This window comes from Phyllopteryx taeniolatus, chromosome 4, assembly GCF_024500385.1.
Source record: "Phyllopteryx taeniolatus isolate TA_2022b chromosome 4, UOR_Ptae_1.2, whole genome shotgun sequence".
Taxonomy (NCBI): domain Eukaryota; kingdom Metazoa; phylum Chordata; class Actinopteri; order Syngnathiformes; family Syngnathidae; genus Phyllopteryx; species Phyllopteryx taeniolatus.
Genome location: NC_084505.1, coordinates 19,660,112 through 19,680,433, shown reverse-complemented (window position 1 = coordinate 19,680,433; position 20,322 = coordinate 19,660,112). Strand labels below are relative to the sequence as shown.

The window sequence follows — 20,322 nt, the reverse complement described above, 5'->3', positions numbered from 1 at the left end:
ACAGCCGCACGCTCGCACACAGGTGCGGTCCTGTTTGATGGGAGCAGATGTCATCTCCTCAGACCCGGAGCCTCATCGAGGGACGGATGGCTATTTGGACAGCCTCTTTGAGCCCGTGCTGTCCGACGGGAGCGCGGTGAGTCGGCATTTGAGACGGCTTGATTTCTCATTGGTATTTGATATGTAAATAAGCTATTCTTAATTTAAAGATGGTCCTCGGTGATATCACGGCGTCTCGTGGCTTGCGGCAGAGAAGCATTCCAAGTGACCCCACGGATCCTTCGATGGGATCTTACAATCATTGTGAAGCAGAATTCACCAAGCGTTCGTTAGATTGTTGGACGACTAGTAGGGAACATGAGCTGAAATGGGAGGTGGGTGGAAATAAAAAGAGAGGGGGAGATATTTAGGCTAGTCTCGTCCTCTGCTCCCATTCACTTAAACATCAAATTCATTGCTCGCGTGCATCTTGGTGACAATGACCGCAGGCTTCGCTATTTCATCCGCAGTTATATTATTATATTATTATAGTTAAGTGTTGTTGTAAACACAACGTACTGTAGGTATACTTTACAGACTTGATTTGTTTGGCTCGGTGTGCGCCTATGACCCGCCCGCCTAAAACCCGGAAATATTGTGTTGCTGTCCAGCTGAGTTGAGTTGGTGGCTACTTGAATAATTACGATTTATCGCCATCACAAACGCATGCAAATCTGGTCCGGTCGTTTTGCAAACCTAATGCCGTTTATTGTATTTTGCAAGCTACTTTTATTTTTAATTCTTCAATATGCGTAACTCAAGGGCCCGCGGTTCTGCAAAAAGACAAGTACAAATAATAACATCAATATAAAAGCTAAGTAAACTGTAGTAAAAACAGTATTCAAAGTATTCATTGAATGTGCAAATATCATAGGTCGGGTGATGTGTGCAACATCGTCAAGGTCAGAGAACCAAGGCAAATAAGACATTTATAAATTACATGACAAAATCCCAATGCTGTTAAAGTGGCCGGTGCGACCCTGAGTCTGGTCTGAATGTGTGTGTGCGTGTATCGTGTGAGTGTGAGTTCAGCGTTCAGGTGGGCAGAGGACAGAAGAGGTGGAAGGGGCAAAGCGGGCAAAGAGGTCAGATTCCTGAATAAAACTGTCTTTAAGTCGGCTAGTCCTGGCCCGCAGACTCTGCAGTCTCCTGCCTGATGGCAGCAGACTGAAGCGGCTGTGTGACAGACGGGTGGCATCCCGCTATGCGGAGGGCTCCGCGGGTGAGGCGGGTGCTGTAAACGTCCTGCAGGGAGGGAAGAGAGGTTCCGATGATCCTCTCAGCTGCCCTCACTATGCGATGGAGAGGCTTGCGGCAGGATGCGGTGCAGGCTCCGTACCGCACAGGGATGCAGTTGGTCAAGACGCTCTCCGTGGTCCCTCCGTAGGACGACCACATGATGAGGGGTCGGTGCTCTGGCTCTTCTCATCTTGCGCAGGAATTAGAGATGCTGGTGAGCTTTCCTGGCCAACGATGAGGTGTCGCTGGTCCAGGAGAGCTCCTCGGTGATGTGCACTCCCAGGAACTTGGTGCTGCGCACCCTCTCCACCGCAGCACCGTTGATGATCAGGGGAACATGCTGGGAGTGCGCTCTCCTTAAGTCCACAACAATCTCCTTGGTTTTTTTCCACGTCAGGGAGAGATTGTTGTCCATGCACCACCCGGCCAGGCGGCTCACCTCACTCCTGTCGTCTGTCTCGTCCCCGTTGCTCACGAGACCCACCACAGTTGTGTCGTCTGGAAACTTGATGAAGAGGTTGGCGCTGCATGTCGCTGTGCAGTCATAGGTCAGCAGGGTGAAGAGGAGGGGCTTCAGAGTGATGGTGCTGGATGTGTTGCTGCCGACCCGCACTGCCTGCGGTCTCCCTGTCAGAAAGTCCAGCAGCCAGTTGCACATCTAAGTGTTGAGCCCCAGCTGGTCCAGTTTGTAGGTCAGTTGTTTAGGGATGATGGTATTGAATGCTGAGCTGAAGTCTATGAACAGCATTCTGACACATGAGTCCTTAGAGTCCAGGTGCGTGAGGGCAGAGTGGGGGGCCGCGGAGACGGCGTCATCAGTTGACCGGTTGGACCGAGATGCAAACGGTAGGAACAAAATTGGATTTTGATGGAAGGGTGTTTTGAAAACACAATACTCAGAGACGCAAAGATGCTTAATCGGCTTCAAAACTCGACACTCGAGACAATCAGACGCTAAGGACACTTAGCTTCAAAATCCAAACCGGAACTGCACTGTGGTCTCCGCCGTTCACTCGCTATTGGATGTAGTTGACAGGAATTAGCGTGTATCAGATGTGTCGGACAGAGCTCTGTTGCCCCGATTACGTTACCCAGTTACGGTAACTGGCACAAGCACCAGATGGCCACTGTGATTTCACTGGTTCGGGTCCGCTTACCAGTCGGGAACTGACACTCTCCTGATTAAGGCCGGACGCGCACACACTACTACTATGTGCTTTGATATATATACACAGTTGTTAGTTAGTTTTTGTTTGTTTAATTGATTGATTGTTTGATTGATTTTTATGTTTCTCACCTTGATGACACACAAACTAGTTGGTTGGTTGTTAACTTAAGTTAATTAGCGGGGTGGTTACGAATACGTGGTTCTTAAACAAACACGATGAATGTAAGCGTTTTCGGCATGCACAAAGTCCACAAGGCCGGTGTGAATTCCCAACAGTACAGCACTTGCATTTTAGCGTCTTTCATTATTCACGGCAAAGCTTTCCCTCAAGTACATCCGACCATGTTTTATTCACCGCGCTGTGTTCGGAGACCACGGCAACACATTCACGGTGAGCGCTCCCACCCTGATCCGTGCCCATCGACTTCACGACTATACTGCTATTGATTTGAAATGATGCCGAACCGATGGTGGTCAAGTCATGTTCAATTTCAGTGATCTGCTAGCTTTCTGGGCCCATTCGTTCATGTAAAGCAAGAACATCATTGATTTTCAAATACACCTGGCGTTTGGTTACCCGTGTACTGACTCATAAACCACCGACCCATGAATACCTATTCGCTTGTCCGACCTACTAATCTACTTTACTGGTTACCTACACTACAGTCTCCTCCAAAGGTATTGGAACAGACATGATGAAATTAACTGTGAATAAAATGTAGTATTTGGTGGCATCACCCTTACCTGCAATAATTGCATCAAGCCTGCGACACATTGACTTCACCAGACTGTTGCATTCTTCATTTGAAATGCTTTTCCAGGCCTTTAGTGCAGCCTCTTTCAGTTCTTGTTTGTTTCTTGGGGGGGTTTCCCTTCAGTCTCCTCTTCAGGAGGTAAAAGAAATGCATGCTCTATGGGGTTAAGGTCCGGTGATTGACTTGGCCAGTCTAAGAGCTTCCACTTTTTCCCCTGATGAAGTCCTTTGTTGTGTTTTGGGTCATTGTCTTCTTCTCCCGATTAGTCTGGATGCATTTTTCCGTAAATTGCCTGACAAAATGGTTTTGTAGACTTCAAGATTCATCATGAGTTACATCATCAATAAAGACGAGTGAGCCCGTTCCAGAAGCAGCCAAGCAAGCCCAAGCCATGACATTACCTCCACCGTGCTTCCGAGATGAGGCTGACTGGTTAGCACATCCGCCTCACAGTTCTGAGGTTCCGGGTTCAAATCCGGCATCGCATGTTCTCCCCGTGCCGTCTGGGTTTTCTCTGGGTAAACCGCTTTCCTCCCACATCCCAAAAACATCTGTGGTAGGTTAACTGAGGACTCTATATTGCCCGTAGGCGTGACTGTGAGTGCGAATGGTTGTTTGTTTGTATGTGCCCTGCGATTGGCTGGCGACCAGTTCAGGGTTTACCCCGCCTCTGACCCGAAGATAGCTGGGATAGGCTCCAGCACGCCCGCGACCCTATTGAGGGTAAGCGCTGTGGAAAATGAATAAATCAATGAATAATGTATTGCTTATTTCTTTTTTATCTTACATTTATTTCTATTTTAGTTTGATCTGTATTTTTCTTTTCATATTTTTGTGTATGTTTTTCACACAGAACTACATTTCCGGGACTGTAACCAATGTTGTCACACCCCATTTTTAAATGTTTTGATTTGATTTTATTCGCATTTTTCCTCACTGGGCAGGAACAACACAACTCCACAAGTGACTGTTTTTTGTTTTTGTTTTCTATTCGTTTTTAGAATTAGTTTTATTTGATTTGTTTTATTGTATATTTGTCTTCACTTAGCAGGGACAACATAACTGACTGGAACCAATGTTTGTGGATCCTGATAGGGAGCGGATCCAGCTGCGAAGGGCCGTGGAGGAGTCGGATGGCAAGACCAAGGACCTTCGGGTGGCCCACCGCCTCCACCTGGCGGTCAGACCCCCTCGAAAAAACACCACACACATACAATGGAAACCGTGCGTGACACAAACGTTTGTGTGTCCTGCAGCCGTACGAGTCCTGCCCGTGGGAGGTGTGATGTCACTTCCCGTTGCCACCGTGGCCCCCGTGACAGACGCCCTGTCGATCGCCCGGACCTCTCCCGTCATGAGCCCTCCCGCCGGCACCCTACTCCAGCACCCTCCGAGCCCATACGCCACCGACATTCCCCCAAGTCCCTATGCCAACATCCCGCCCAGCCCGTATGCCAACTTCACACCGTCTCCCTATGCCACCGCGGGCCCGGCATCTGGTCCTTACCCTCCGACGTCGGAGCCCGAGCCGGACCCTCAGACGGGCGACGCCCAAATCAACAGGAGCAGATCCACCTCGCCGCCGCAGGCTAATGAACAGGTTGCTGCATCGAGACACTGAAAGACAATTAGTCGCCTTGAAAACATAACACTCAAAGACACTCAGATCCCAAGCTGCCCTAGAACATCTGCACTAAAAGACACCTAGTCACCTTGAAAACGTAAGACACAAAGACAGTTTGATGCTAGGTGGCCTTCAAAGGTCAGCACTCAAAGACGGTCAAAGATGCTTTCCTCCTTCAAAAGTCAACACTCAAAGACTCAAAAATTAACACTGAGACGCTTAGTTGCCGTCAAAAATCCTCAAAGATGTCTTATCGCCATAAAAAGGCAACATTTAAAAACACACAGTCGTCTTAGACCACTTAACACTCAAAGACACTCAGTTGCCGAGTTACTGTAAAAAGTCAACACTCAGATACTTGGTCGCCTTGGAAACATAACACTCAGAGACAGATGTTTAGTCAACTGAAAAAGTTAACACCCAAAGACACTCAGATGCTTTGTTGCCTTAGAAAGTCAATGCTTAAAAAGGCTTAGTAGTACTCAAAACTCAACATTCAAAGATAGTCAGTCACACTTCAAAACATTCAAAGATGCTGAATCACCTGAAAAACCTGACTCTCAAAGATGCTTATTAACCTCAAAATCAACACTCAAACCTGCTGAGTCGCCTAAAAAAATTCCCCACTTGAATCAAAGATGCTTAGTTGCCTATGAAAGTTCACAGTCAAAGACTCTCAGCCACTTCAAAACTCAATTATCGAAGACACTCAAAGACACTTGGTCGCCTTCGAAAGAAAAAACTCAAAGATTCTTAGTCACCTTAAAAACCCACCAGACTTACCTGCTTTGAAATGCATCCATCCATCCATCCATCCATTTCCTGAGCCGCTTCTCCTCACGCGGGTGGCGGGCGTGCTGGGGCCTATCCCGGCTGTCGTCGGGCGGGAGGCGGGGTACACCCTCAACTGGTCGCCAGCCAATCGCAAACAAACAACCATTCGCACTCACAGTCACACCTACGTGCAATTTAGAGTTTTCAATGAACGCGCATGTTTTGGGGATGTGGGAGGAAAGCGGAAAAGCCACGCAGGTACGCGGAGAACATGCAAACTCCACACGGGCGGGGCCGGGGATCGAACCCGGGTCCTCGGAACTGTGAGGCTGACGCTCTGACCGATGTAAGACCGTGCCGCCGCTTTCAAATCCCAACACTCAAATATTTGTCATCTTCTTTTAGACAACACTCAAACACTTAAATGTTAAATGTTCTGCTCTCCCTCAAAAATCTATTACATTTTCTAAATTCCTTGCATCCATCCATCATTCTCTGTACAGCTTATCGGGTTAACATTACATGGATTCTAATACAATATGCCACATTGTCTTTTTCATATTGCTATTTTTGCAACAAAAGTTGCTCCTGATAGTTTGAATGATGTAATATTTGCAATAATGAGCCAATGAAATGTTTTGCTGCTCAGGCTGCGTCTCGTGACAATAAAAAGGATAGCGGTCCTCGGAGGAGAGCCCCTGGAATTCCCATCAACAAGGACAAACCCGCCCAAAATTTGGGTAAGACACCAGTTGACGCCTGAAGTCTGTTCTTAAATTTGAAATAACAAAGAAGTTGCGTGCGCGCGTGTGTAGCCCCAGTGGCGCTGTCTCCTGCCCCCCCTGCTGGCGAAGCGGTGAAGTACTCTGAGCAGATTGTGCCCAGTCAGGATATTCAAGGTAAAAAAAACATTTTTTAATTTAATTTTTGAGAAATATTTGTACATAGACTTGAAAAGTATTGTTTAACTATGAGTAGTAGTAACTAGTAACTATCATTTTTTTAACAATAGCTCATTCAAAATGTAGGTATTAAATCCAATGGCGGCACGATGGGCGACCGGTTAGCACATCCGCCTCCCAGTTCTGAGGACCCGGGTTCAAATTTGGCCTCGCCTTTGTGGAGTTTGCATGTTCCCCCCCCCCCCCGTGCCTGCGTGGGATTTCCCCGGGTACTCCGGTTTCCGCCCACATCCCAAAACATGCATGGTCGGTTAATTGAAGATTCGAAATTGCCCGTAGGTGTGAATGTGAGTGTTTGTTTCTATGTGCCCTGCGATTGGTTGGCAACCAGTTGAGGTCGTACCCCGGGCTCCTGCGTAACCGCGACCCTCGTGAGAATAAGCGCTGTCGAAAATGGATGCATGGATTAAATCCACTGCGTTGTGACCGTTGTTTATTTTTTCTCAAGAAATTATTCGGCGGTACAACTCTCCACCTCCCTTGGTGGAGCCACTGCCACCTGAAAAAAGGTGACAACATTATCATTATCGTTTTTCTTGTTGTCGTCATTATTATAGTGTAACAATGACATAAGGATGTGCAGTTACAATGTCGTGTTTGTGGTGTATTTATCATTTAGGAGACCAGAGGGTAAATTTAAGAAGAAGCAAACGCCTCGTGATGAAGCTTTGCGGATCTTAAAACCGCAGATGGACAACCCTCCTGCTCCACAGGTGTGAATACACACGCACACGCACCGATACTGACACACACTCAAAATCCAACACTTACCGGTAGTTGCCTTCAAAACTCAATTAGTCGCCTTGAAAACGTAGCGCTCAAAGTCACTCAAAGATGCTTAGTTGCCTTCAAAACTCAACATCTCAAGACACTCAAACACACTCATTTGCCTTCAAAACATCGAGATGATTGCTGGCCTTGAAAACTCAACACTCAAAGACACCGAATGACGCTGTGGCGCCTTAAACATGTCCGCAGACCTCTTCGATCTCGATCCCGTCCAACGATCGTTCATTTCCTCCACCGGCACCCCGTTCACCTTAGAGACGCAGGCAAAACACTCAAATTTGAAACTCAGCGCAGACTTCTTTCGACAAAGATAAAACACACTTTCAAAGCGGCTGTTAAAGATGTTTGCTCAACACTCAACGACACTCAAAGGTGCTTAAGCGTCAGAATAAGTGAAGCGCTGCCACCTGAAAACATGTTCATGTGCGTTTAGCCCAAGCATCCCCCGGTCCCCCCGCCCTCTGCATCTGCCATGAAGGAAAGCACCTTCCAGCCTACCAAGAACACAAAGAGGAAAGCTCCTCATCGTCCGGTGCCGGTACCTCCACCAGGTCCTGACACCCCCAACCACACCCTAAAGTTTCAACATACAAGAGCGTGACTCGTATTCGTGTTTGGCGTAGTTTCTCGAGAGCTCCCGGTGGAAACGCAGAGCATCCGGACCAAAGTGCACCAGAGGACCAACCAGGAACACTACACCTACACCAACGTTCCCTGGAAACTCTACCTTCGGAAAGAGGTGCATGCGCACGCACGATTAAACCTGCATTTCATTTCAACCCTCCTCTTCGATAGAAGCATGGATACAATTTGTGTAACACAATACAAGCAAAATATCGCGATGACATCTCATGGTGTATTGTGATTCTCTGTTTTGCAGGTGTTCTATCCCAAAGACAGCTTCAATCATCCGCTGGTGTTGGACCTCATTTTCAAACAGGTGACGCAAAACATAACACTCAAAGACACGCAAAGAGGCTTAGTCAACTTCAGAACGCCGCACTCAAAAGACTTAAAGCGACTTAGTCACCTTAAAAACGCAACATTCCAAGATGCCTTCAAAACTTCAAACTCAAAGACTGCTCCTTGTTTTGGAAAGAAGCCAAAGAAAAAGCAAAACAACTGTGTACATTTCCTCCTGCTCGCCGAACGAACCATTGTGACATCTCACTAAATACACTCTTGATTTTTGACTAACGATCTCCAAATATTGTTTTATACGCTTCTTCCGGGTCCCGGTGTGTCGTCACCAACGATGTGGCAGATGAAAGGCGGCGTGCTTAATTTGTGCGCTCCTCCGCAGATCATCAACGACACCCTGTCGGAGGCGTGCGTCCGCATCCGTCGGGATGAAAGGCAGCAGATGAAAGCTCTCTTTGGTAGTCCCTCTCTTCTTCCCACGCACATTTTACACACACTTACTAAAAGGACACACTTGTGACCCTTTCACTGTGCGTGTGCGTGTGCGTGTGTGCGCGTGACTCACAGACGAACACGGGGTGCAGCAGAACACCGATCCGGTACAGGAACACGTGAAGAAAACCATCATCACGGCCGCTAGGGACACCTGGGAAATCTACTTCTCCCGACTCTTCCCGGCATCAGTGAGGGTCCCTTTAAGTCAGGAAAAGATTGGAATTTCAAAAAAAATATAGAATATACCTGACAGATATTCCTTCAAAAATACTTTGAGGGTTGGTGAAAAAGAGCAGTTGCTCGACTGCTGAATCGAAATTTGACGATATACTGATTGGAATCCAGCTATCGGTAGTTGCACTACATGAATTGATTTGAGTAGGGTCTGCCAAATTGCCTTTCAGAATGACGTAGAACAGTTTTAAGGTCGGTTGAAAATAGAAACCGGACGCTGTACTGATTGGACTAAAGCGAATTCCGATTTAAACACTCACTCACTACGGTGTTCCGCGATGGAAAAGTGGATAGGCCTGCGGTCGTTGAGGGTTAATTCCCCTCATTTGTGGTGTATGCGCATGCGTGTGTGTGTGTGTGTGTGCAGGGTAGCGCGGGAACAGGAGTGCAGGTGTTGTCGGTGTCACAAGGCGGCATCAAGCTGTTAAAGACGGTGAAAAGCAGCGCCGCAGCTCCAGACTACTTCAGAGTCCTGAGAGCATACACGTATGGATCCTTCTGCTTTTACCAAAATGGGATTTCTTTATTTAACCCAAGATCAAACTTTTGTTTTTTGTTTTTTTAAATAGCCCTGCCCAAAAGGCACTTTGACATCCGCGATGCATTTTTTGTTATAAACAGTCTTTGACTCCCCCTTCTGACACCAAAATTTGATTCCCCAATGTTTTGAACGGGAAAAAAAAAAACCAAGCACTTCATTGTAATCACCTCTCTTAAGGCTGATGGGGGTTGGAGGATGCTCAATCCCTGTCCCTCAGCAGCAGACAAATCACTTGTGGAATCCCACTTCTAACAGCAAATGTCGATGCCCATTTCGTTTTACCCTGAAAACAATCAATTGAATAGACCTTTTGTAAGGTTGATCAAGGTTGGAGGATGCACAATCTCTCTCATTCGTCTTCTGACGCCAAATTGTCACTCACAAGTGTGACTGTCTCAGTTACGCAGACATCCTGTTTGTGACCGTCCCCTCTGAGAACATGCTGGAATTCAACCTGAGCAACGAGAAGCTGATCCTGTTCTCGGCCAAGGCGCCGCAGGCGAAGCACCTGGTGGACACCTTTATCGGCGAGATGAAGAAGGATTCTGAGTACGTGATCGCGGAGCGCAACTTTGTCGCCAACCGGCGTGGCGTGCTCAACTTCCACAAGGGCGATGTCATCAGACTACAGGTGCTGGACGGCCTGGACAAAGGTGATTGGGTTACTTTCGTATCATAAGATCAGTAATGGTCAAGACACTTGAAATCGAATTTAGCAATTTTTTTTTATGCCGCCTTGCTTTGCTTTTACTGTGTATGGCTAAATGCTGAAACAGCCATGCTTAAAGTCCTATTTTTAAAAAGTATGGTAAAGCCAATCAATCCTGAGTGACGGACCAAATGGTGGTGGACCATTGAAATACGCTTCACTTCTTCACCACGGTAAAGACATAAACACTCCATACAAATCGTGTGAGTTACACAATTTTGCGTTGCCCTTCAAACTCTGCGGATATAAATGCAGAAATAATCCTAACGACTCATTAAACCCATGACACTCTTGCCCTTTAATTGTTATAACGGGAAAGACATGCAATGGTTCTGACACGTTCACAAATTCCTACATTTTCATTCATATCTGAGAACAAAGATATTTTGCTGTCTGCTATTGTGCGAATACAAAATAGCTACCTCATCCTGACACCTCATCTCACAGATCCCTCAAAATAACGGGGCTCTCTCGTGCGGCAATAACGGGAAAGACAACTTGAGTGACAAGTGAACCAAAGAAGAAGGGACTCTGCAGACACCGAGATGCATTTGTGTTCGTTTTCCTGGGAAATAGGAGAACAATCTGATCTATCCAAACATGGATTCTGCAACTTCAGAAAACATGGCGCAAATCATGAAACTTCCTTTCGGACCCCTCGCAGTTCAGCCATTTTGCCATTCAAATTTGAAAAATAGTCATTCCGATTTGTTTTCCTTTTCTTAGAAACCATGACATCCTTTGAACATCCCAATAATTCCAGTACTCGTCGTATCAGTCAAATTGATTGATTTTCAAAAGGAAATTCAACGGGCCACGTCTTTACCGTTATTGATCAAATTGTATGAAAATGACCTACGTGTGGGAACGTCTTTTGGCTTGCGTGCGTGCTTCAGGTTACAGTTATGGCTGTGTGGTGAGCAAGAAGGTGGTTTTCTTGGAGGAGCTCGAGAAGGACACACAGGACTTTGGTGAGTGATGTCAACTTCTGACTTGTTTCTGTTCTTCAATCCAAACCGACATCCATCCATCTGCACATCCAACCTTACTAGTGTCGATTCGTCCATCTGCTCTTCCAGCCACCTGTTCATCTATTCCTCTCTCTACTATCCATCCATCATCCTGTCTTTGGATCTGTCCATCCTCACCCATCCATCCATCTAAATAACTGTTCATCCAACTTTTATTTCATCCATCAGTCAAGTTTTTCATCAATTGTCATCCGTCTAACTGTTCATCCATCCAACTACCATTTAGCAGTTCATCCATCCATCATCCGTCCATTTGTTTTGATTTGGTGATAACACAGAAAAGAGCACATGAGCACTCAAATATCAGCACTGAGGATAAGAACCCAATTATGCCTGAGGGCTTACTTCTTCATCAAGGGGTCTTTTGAAAATAGTCCAGGAAATACTTGTTTTGAACTCCTGTTCATCCATCCGACTGAACTTTAAACCTCCAACCGTGTTATCCTTTATCCATTTACAATTGCTCTGTCCGTATATCATCATCCATCCCACTGAAACTCATCCGTCCATCCATCCAACTGTCCATTCATCTTTCCACGTATCCATCATCCATCTAACTGTTCATCCCTCCTCCCATCCATCCCTCTGTCAATCCATCTGCCCATGTTCCTCGCTTACCCTCTGCCCATTTTCCTCCCCTTTTATTTATTCATCCATCCATCTCCATGTGTGACAGGTTGGAAGTTTGGCGCGGTGTTTGGTCGCTCTGGCGCCTTCCCATCCGAGTGTATCCATCCCATTGCTCCTCCTGACTTCCTGTCCCTGCCGTCGGACCGCAAGGTGGAGCCCCGAGGCGGCGCGGGCCAGTTTGCCGTGTCGTCGGCGGCGGCCGCGGCGTCCACCATGGCCGCGCATGAGATCGACCAGACCGTCGAAGTATGCGCCTCCTCCTTGTGGCGTGCCCACGTACAACCCTAAATGAAAAAGATATACTGTATGCCGCCACGGGTGCCGTACGTTGACCTAAATTGACTTTTGAATCGATTTATCTCTATCTATATTATTTTGTCAGCAGAATTTGCCGACTCTGTGCCCAATACTATCAACGAATAGCCAGGTCGGCATTGCGAATGAGAATCTGCTCTCGGTCGCCTTATCCGGATGAATATAGGTTGAAGAAAAATCTTTTCAAACAAACAATGAATCATTTATTTTCCCCAATGATTTCCATTTTTAGTAGTTACATTTTTATGAATCATTGAATATGAAAACCATTGGTAAATATCAGTCAATTGTAAACGTTAGTGCTGTTTATTCAGAAAACCTGCGTCGAAAGTACATTTCAGGGTCTGGTAATTATAGACAAATTCAATGTTTCTTATTCATATTTCAATAGTTATCATCACAGTAATAGTGTTACATACATTGGTAGCTGTAAACTACCAACAAATAAATACAAACCTTTGGACAAGAGCCTTCTCTCTTGACTGCAGAACCTTCTTTGGCACAAGAACCTTTTCCCAACACTAGAAGCTTCTCTCGAGAATAGGACCTTCTTTTGGCACTAGAAACCTGCTCCTGGGACTGGAACCTTCTCTCAAAACAAGGACCTACTCTCTGGACTACAACCTCCCCTACAGCAACAGCCTTCTTTTGACACTAGAACCTTCTATCTGGAGTAGAACTTTCTCTTGGAACGAGAACCTTCTCGCCTTGGTTTGGTGCTTAACAATATCCCAAACATATAAAGGGTACAATAAACATTCGTAACAATCGGAGTAAAAGAGACTATTTTGTTTTTTGCTGTCTATCTATTTCCTAAATTTACCGGTAGCCTATGAATGAATGAGAGGCGTTAACTTTGTAGGTTGTCACTTTTGAAATAGTACGATTGACACCATGTCGGCCGTCTTTGCTTTGGTCAGAGTCAGAGGGTTTCTCTGGATGGCTTGAATGAAGAAATGGACGAGAGGACTTTGCTGGACAGCAAGTACGACATGCTGGAGTTTGCCAGGAAGTACTTCAGACAGGCTGCCACTGGGAGAGGGTGAGGAGCACACTGAACACCGATATTTTTTTTAATCATGTTCTATAGTATATTTCATTTTGGATTATACATGGTGTTAGATCGTATTTGTATGATGTTTTGTATAGTTGGTATTTTATTACATTGAATTATACCATTTGTTTCCTTTTATTTTATTATAGTCTATGATATATTGGATTCTTATTATATCTTGTGCGATATTTTGATTTATTAGATTTCATTATATGATTTTTTAAAATATATTTTATGTAATGTATTTTTACGATACGATTTATTTTTTTATATTTTATAAAATATAAATGATATCATATTTGTTATTTGTAATACATTTGATAATCTATTTACATTTATTAAATTTAGATTATTGTATGTACACTGTAGATTTTCTAATATTTTCTGATTTGTGTTGTTGTAATCTTTTCAGCTTTTTCCATTGTCCAGTGAAAAACGCATATCTCCATTCGCTACAATTTTTGAAAATACATTTGAATTCAAAAACAACTGGATTAAAACAAATTATGTTTATTTGTAACTGGCAGAATTTGCTTATCATTGGACAGCAACAAATGATGCTTCTTTGTTTGACTGTATCTTTTAATTTCATTGATACATTCAAAAGAAACTGTTTTTATGATATTGACTGATTGATGACACGTCCTTCCAGCAATTTATTGCCATTTTCGTCATGAATAACAATGATAACAGTAAGTGTTGTAATACTGCTTTCAGGGACTCCCTGAAGAACAAGAGCAAGAGCCGAGACTCCAGGGAACCCGAGGAAATGATCAAGTTCTCTAAGGTGCCAAAATGATACTCCTTGGTAACGTATTACAGTATATATTTACTCTTATGCTCATGTGCCAACATTTTGGTGGTTAAAATGAACATGAAGCAATACATCTTGCGTCTTTGTGCTGCCTCCAGATTCCCCTGAGCGAGTCCCTCATAGAGTTGCCGGATCCGGCCGTGAACCGAGTGGCGGCGGACCTTTTCCTCTGTACGTTCTACACTCGTGTCCTCTCATTACATCTTAGAACAATTACACTTTGACAAATTGCGTTAGACAGTTCCAATGCATCCGTAAAGTATTGTATTATCTTACAGCCTTATTCCCTTTTGGAATACGGCTGGAACATAACAAAATGTGGGATACGTGATGTGCTGGGAATACTTTTTGGATTCACCCTACATATATTCTGATCCTGTCGCATGACGAACAATCTGTGTGTTTGCCGTTTGTGTAGCGGTGATGCGCTTCATGGGGGACTTGTCGTTAAAGGGGCTGACGGAGCAGGAAGTGCTCAGCACTTTCCTCAAGGTACATACACACTTGCACGTACAGTATCTTAAGACAAACGTTGTATGATATTGTACAAGCTTGGGTGTTGGGTGAACATCCATGACGTGTGCGTGTGCAGCTGGTAGGAAAGTTCCCCTTGATGAGGGATGAGGCCTACTGTCAGGTGGTCAAACAGGTCACAGCTAACACCAGCTCCAAACCGTGAGTCTCGCTACATCGCACGCCGTATATTCGCTTGGTTGGGATTTTTGGCTTTGGGGGAACATTTCAGGATGAACCTAAATTGCACCATAACCTTTACAGGTGACCTTCTGTAAACTTTTGAATGCATGTCCAACTGTTCAAACTTGACAGTGAGTGTTTGATCATGAAACTTTCCAAGGACATCGTTTCATACGCCTTTCTGTGTCATTCTGTTAGGGGTGCAAAGTATACTGGTACTACAAGAGAACGAAAATTCAATGATTCCATGTATTTTTAGTACCGGTACTTCTGCACTATTCAGCAAAAAAATGGTACTTGCTTCAAGCATTTTATTAGTCACTCCTGTAAAATGTGTCTATAGCCTATAGCATTTGTATGTGGAAAGACTGTTAGTCGGCTAGAGCTCTCAGTGCCATGAGGCACACATAGGCCGCAATTGCGCTTTCTGTCATCTTTAGGTTTTTACAGGAGTAGGTGATGGGCCCACTGCCCAACCCCAGCACCAGCACCAGCACCTGGTATTCCTAAATGCTCTCCCATCCAAGTGACCCCGGTTAGCTTCCAAGATCGGATGAGAGCGGGCACTCCCGGGGCAACGCGCGGGGGACTGGGGTAGAAGCTAGCATACCTTATTCAGCTTCCGGGGCCCCGCACAAACGCTACAGCGAGCGCAGCTATGGACGAGAAAAATCGAACCTAGAATACGTTCCAACTTCCCAGATGAAGTTTACTGTATGAATCTGACACCTAACACAAAGAGAATGAAACATTGTACACTATATTTAAGCACCAAAATGTTCAACCAAAGCATTAACTTCATTGAACAAAACTCTGCTAGCTTCATGCTAACATACAAACAAACAGTATGATGTAAAACGCCATAGACAGTCGAACGGAAATTAGCGTCAACGTTACGGTACTTACGAACCATCAAACAACTGATATTTGAACACAAATGGAGCACCCTGCAATGCAACTGCATTGACTCCTTATCCCTTTAATGAACACATGTGCCTGAAAATTATGTATATACACGTGTATGCGTCTCGTTAGAGAATAGCAAGTTGTGCAAAAGGTAATGAAACACTGAACATTTGGTCATGTGCATTTAAAAGGTTTACAGGTCAAATTCACATGTAAAGGTTATCTTGCAGTACAGTGTAGGTTAAATATCACCCAAAAGCCCGATAACACTTTTTCTGAGTTTTGTGTGCGTGTGTATGTGTGTGTGTGCGTGTGTGTGTGGGGGGGGGGGGTAGTGACAGCTGCCAGCGAGGGTGGAGGCTGCTATACATCTTGACGGCATTCAGTCGCTGCTCTGAGGTTCTCAAGCCCTTCCTGCTCAAGTACCTGACTCAGGCCTCCCACGGTGCTGGGGTGCAGTATCAGGGTAACACACACACGCACGTTCCCCGCATTGACACGATAGCAATGGCCCATATCTCCAGAACCATCACTTTTCAGGAACCCAAAAACACTTTCTGACTGATAATGGTTGACCTAGACCAGTGGTTCTCAAAGTTTTTACATGAATTACCAACGAGGGGTGGGAAAGCTTTCCGAGTACCACCACAACGACCAACATTAAAATACAAGTGGCATAGTAGGTCTTAGGGTTCATCAAAAACAAGACAGACTTTTTTATTCCTTAAAAGTATATTTCATATGAGAGGGATCACGTTTGTTGTGCGTCCCTCATTTAAGATGAGCAGGGATGCATAAAGCATGATGAATCTGCATCCACAGATGCACCGCATTGCTTACCCACACGTGTGTGTCTTGCTGAAGTGCTTCGGTGAAAAGTAGGAGTCCTGTCTTGGTGCTAACCAATTAGATGCAGAGTAGGGGGAGTTATCGTCCCATAAATACAATGGACATTGAACGCGAGCCACTGGCGGAATGGCTTCGGATCCATAGTTGCGCACACTTACTATTACGTTCGCTAGCCGGTGAGTTAACTAGCTAGCAAGCTAAGATGCTAAACAGCTCGCTCGATTGTGACGACTTGGTTTAAAAGAGAGGTCACTAACTGGCGGACCGCAGAAGCAGTCCCATACGTACCCACACCATAGCCAGAAAGAACGTTTTGATTCAACACATAACATATTACAGCCTTTACGGTAGTGATGAAGCGTACCGACCAATCACGTGCGAGTTCAGCCACCCCCTTCAGCCAATCAAATCTGCATCTCAGGAAGTAATCACTGATTGCGCGCAGCCCAGACAGAGATGAGGAGAAACGTTGCAGGGGAGAGAGAAAGAGACTCAACGTGGAAGTTGAGTTAAAGATGGAAAAAGGTCCCAAAACGACCGATAAAGGAAGAGAACATTTTCTGAGCCGCTTCTCCTCACGAGGGTCTCGGGCGTGCTGGAGCTTATCCCGGCTGTCATCGGGCAGGAGGCGGGGGGCACCCTCAACTGGTTGCCAGCCAATCGCAGGGCACATACAAACAAACAACCATTCGCACTCACATTCACACCTACGGGCAATTTAGAGTTGTCAATCAACCTAGCAGGCATGTTTTTGGGATGCGGGAGGAAAGCGGAGTGCCCGGAGAAAACCCACACGCAGGCACGGGGCTGGGGATTGAACCCCGGTCCTCAGAACTGTGAGGCAGACATTTTAGCCAGTGGACCCATCGAGCCGCCCATTTGGAACATAGGGCCCTTCAAATTGAATCGTCATTTTTGAAAACAAAACTTAAAGAGTATTATCGTTTATCGTGAAAACATTCAAAAAAATGTGCTATCGTGGCAGGCCTAAACACATAATATATTGAGAGAGAGAGCAAACGCAATGGATAACAAAAATATTGTACAAACCGTATGAAAGATAGAGTAACAGCTGTAATAGAAATCTGCAATATAGCGGGACCGCAAAGCAAGAACTGTGATGTAGCGCAGGATTGCTGGATCTGTACAGTATTCCGTGATGATAAGTTGCCGGGACTCATTGTTTCCGAGACATGTGCGTCCCGGGACTCACATAGTCTCAAGTGTAAAATGCTCTATGTATTTATTATAAGCGGCTGTAACATTATGCACAGTTTGAACTTTAACACTGTGTTTAAATACAGGGAAATAAAAACAACGTACTCAATGAATGATTGAATTCAAATGTATTGCCTATAAAAGTCAAATCAAATTGGAACAGTAAATTACAACTGAACTGTATAGGCAGTGGTCACCAGCGGGAGGCTGCCCACGTACCACCAATGGTACCTGTACCACACTTAGAGAATCACTGACTTGGACTGACCAATGACTGCATGAAGAATGAGAGTCAAAACACCAGGCCCTCACTCATGGTGCATGCCATGATTGACATCGAGACTGACCAATGAAGAGTAAGTGACATAACCCACCACTCATTGTAGTGACTACTGTGTACAGTGTAGACTAGCCAATGACTGCATGAAAAACGAGTTCAAACACCAATCACTCACAAGTTCTTCATGACATAATTGACATGCGGAATGTCCAATGACTCCATGGAGAATTGCAATTATGTCAAAAACTGACACGTGGACTAACCAATGACTGAACGAAAGAAGGAGTCAAAACCACCAACCAATCGCAGATTCTTTATGTAAAGATTGAAATGATTGAAAAACCAACCACTGACCTGTCGGTGTACCAAAATTTGAGGGATATTTTGTGTGCGCTTCAGGCATCGCTAAGGCATGCGAACACAATCTGAAGAAAACTTTCCAATACGGCGGCCGCACTGTTCCGCCCAACAACATGGAGCTCAGAGCCATGATGGTAACAGTTCCTCAACATGTGCACACTCTTCATTCACTTCCACTTTTACACCCCGTTTGTTTGTTTGTTTGTTTGTTTGTTTCGACCTCCTCAGGCGGGTAGAAGCTCCAAGCGCCAGCTGTTCCTCTTTCCGGGGGGCCTGGAACGCCACGTGAAGATCAAAACATGTTCTGTTTCCCTGGAGGTGATGGAGGAGCTGTGCTACGAGATGGGCCTCCACAGGGTGGAGGCCATCGAGGAGTACGCCATCTTTTTGGTCACAGACGGAGGTGCGTTTGAAGACATGCCGGGAATTACAATTGCCACAAAAATTTCGATGGAAAACACTAATGGTCCAGTTCAGTTCAGAAGGCTACCGTTTTTTGGGAGGGAGGCGATTTCATTGCAAAACACCTTTAGCTACTTTATTAGGTTAGTAACGCTAACCTGTAGCCGCCAAACATCCTGACGTAAAGGTAAGGGTGGGTTGGACCATCTCTCCAGATGTACCCTTCTGAACTCTGACCTGGTAACTCTTATGTGGTAAGAGGTCGGACGTTGCTCGCAGGTCAGAACGTGCGTCCTCTCAGCAAACACGAGTACATCCTGGATGTGGCCACCGACGCAGAACTGGTAGACAACGACTACAGCTTCTGGTTCCGACGCGTCGTCTGGACTCAGCCTCTCAAATTTGACAACGAGCTCTATGTGACCATGCACTATAACCAGGTACAGCCCATCCGCAAAGTTGGTGTAGAGTATACACTGGGGCTTCAGTCTAGAGGGAATGATGAACAGTTTCAAATAACAGTTATTATTTGCACAAAACTTTCAGTCTTACAGTATGCTAGAAAGCAAAAGAGTTTCAGGAAAATCCTCCTTGAACATCAGAACTTTATTTGGGACACTTGAAATGGTGATTCAACGTGATTGGCTTTCTTGGGGGAAATTATTTATCTTGATCTCCTTTTTTCATATCGCCAAAAATAGCATTGAACAGTAGTGTGTAGACTTTTTATATCCACTTTGTACAGTAGGTAGATAACACAACAAAATGTGAAAAAGTGAAGTGCATCTGGAATACATTCCAGATGCACTTTCTGACAATCCTGTAGTAATATTTCACCTGAAATGTACCTGTGCCTAACCGTGTTCGTCACCGGTGTCGCTAGATCCTTCCGGACTACCGCAAAGGTCTCCTGAACGTTCTCCCGCCAGGAAAAGTTAGCGATCAGCAGTTCCATCAGATCGCCAAGCTCGCTGCCTTGCAGCACCGAGCCAAAGACGTCGTCTTCATCCCCAGCATGTGAGTCATGGTCATTTTCTTTGAATTAATTGCCCTGTGGGGCGATTTAAGTCTGCCTAGCAACAAGTGACTAGGCAAACATATGATGAATCCAAGTGGTCACTGCTTTGCCACAGTTGGTGGTTTTCAAGCGGGGACGCTGTCGCTCGAGCAAAATTGGGGGGTTGAGGGAATAAGGTATTTCATTTATAGATCATTTTGGGGGATTTTTGACTCATTCTTCATGCCTCCATTTGTGAAATGCAGCATCTGTGATCGGTTGGTTACGTCACTTTCTCTTCATTGGTCAGTCTGGCGGACAGTCTAGGTCAGTCTGCATGTCGATCATTACATGGAGTGCAGTCCTCTGTTGGTATTTTTGACAGTCAACAATCAATCGATAAATGCAGCTCAACCGATGGGTTGGTTATGTCGCTTCATCCTCATCAGTCAGTCATCATGTCAATCATTACAGGCAGAACCTGTGATTCGTTGGTGTTGTAATTATCTTTCTTCATTCA

At 45.3% G+C, this 20,322-nt stretch overlaps 1 protein-coding gene across 1 annotated transcript in view; it reads left to right on the top strand.

The window, feature by feature from the left end:
- myo15ab (myosin XVAb) overlaps positions 1-20,322 on the top strand; it is a 49,735-nt gene that overhangs the window by 24,627 nt on the left and 4,786 nt on the right. Inside the window, 27 exon segments of the mRNA XM_061770344.1 lie at positions 63-136; positions 210-374; positions 4,297-4,381; positions 4,458-4,801; positions 6,249-6,339; positions 6,415-6,498; positions 7,010-7,070; positions 7,181-7,274; positions 7,784-7,901; positions 7,974-8,089; positions 8,231-8,290; positions 8,654-8,729; positions 8,839-8,954; positions 9,368-9,486; positions 9,941-10,194; positions 11,147-11,221; positions 11,958-12,157; positions 13,147-13,268; positions 13,998-14,067; positions 14,193-14,265; positions 14,513-14,586; positions 14,687-14,769; positions 16,032-16,162; positions 18,443-18,537; positions 18,632-18,806; positions 19,085-19,245; positions 19,689-19,822. Coding sequence (XP_061626328.1) covers positions 63-136; positions 210-374; positions 4,297-4,381; positions 4,458-4,801; positions 6,249-6,339; positions 6,415-6,498; positions 7,010-7,070; positions 7,181-7,274; positions 7,784-7,901; positions 7,974-8,089; positions 8,231-8,290; positions 8,654-8,729; positions 8,839-8,954; positions 9,368-9,486; positions 9,941-10,194; positions 11,147-11,221; positions 11,958-12,157; positions 13,147-13,268; positions 13,998-14,067; positions 14,193-14,265; positions 14,513-14,586; positions 14,687-14,769; positions 16,032-16,162; positions 18,443-18,537; positions 18,632-18,806; positions 19,085-19,245; positions 19,689-19,822 — 3,250 coding nt within the window.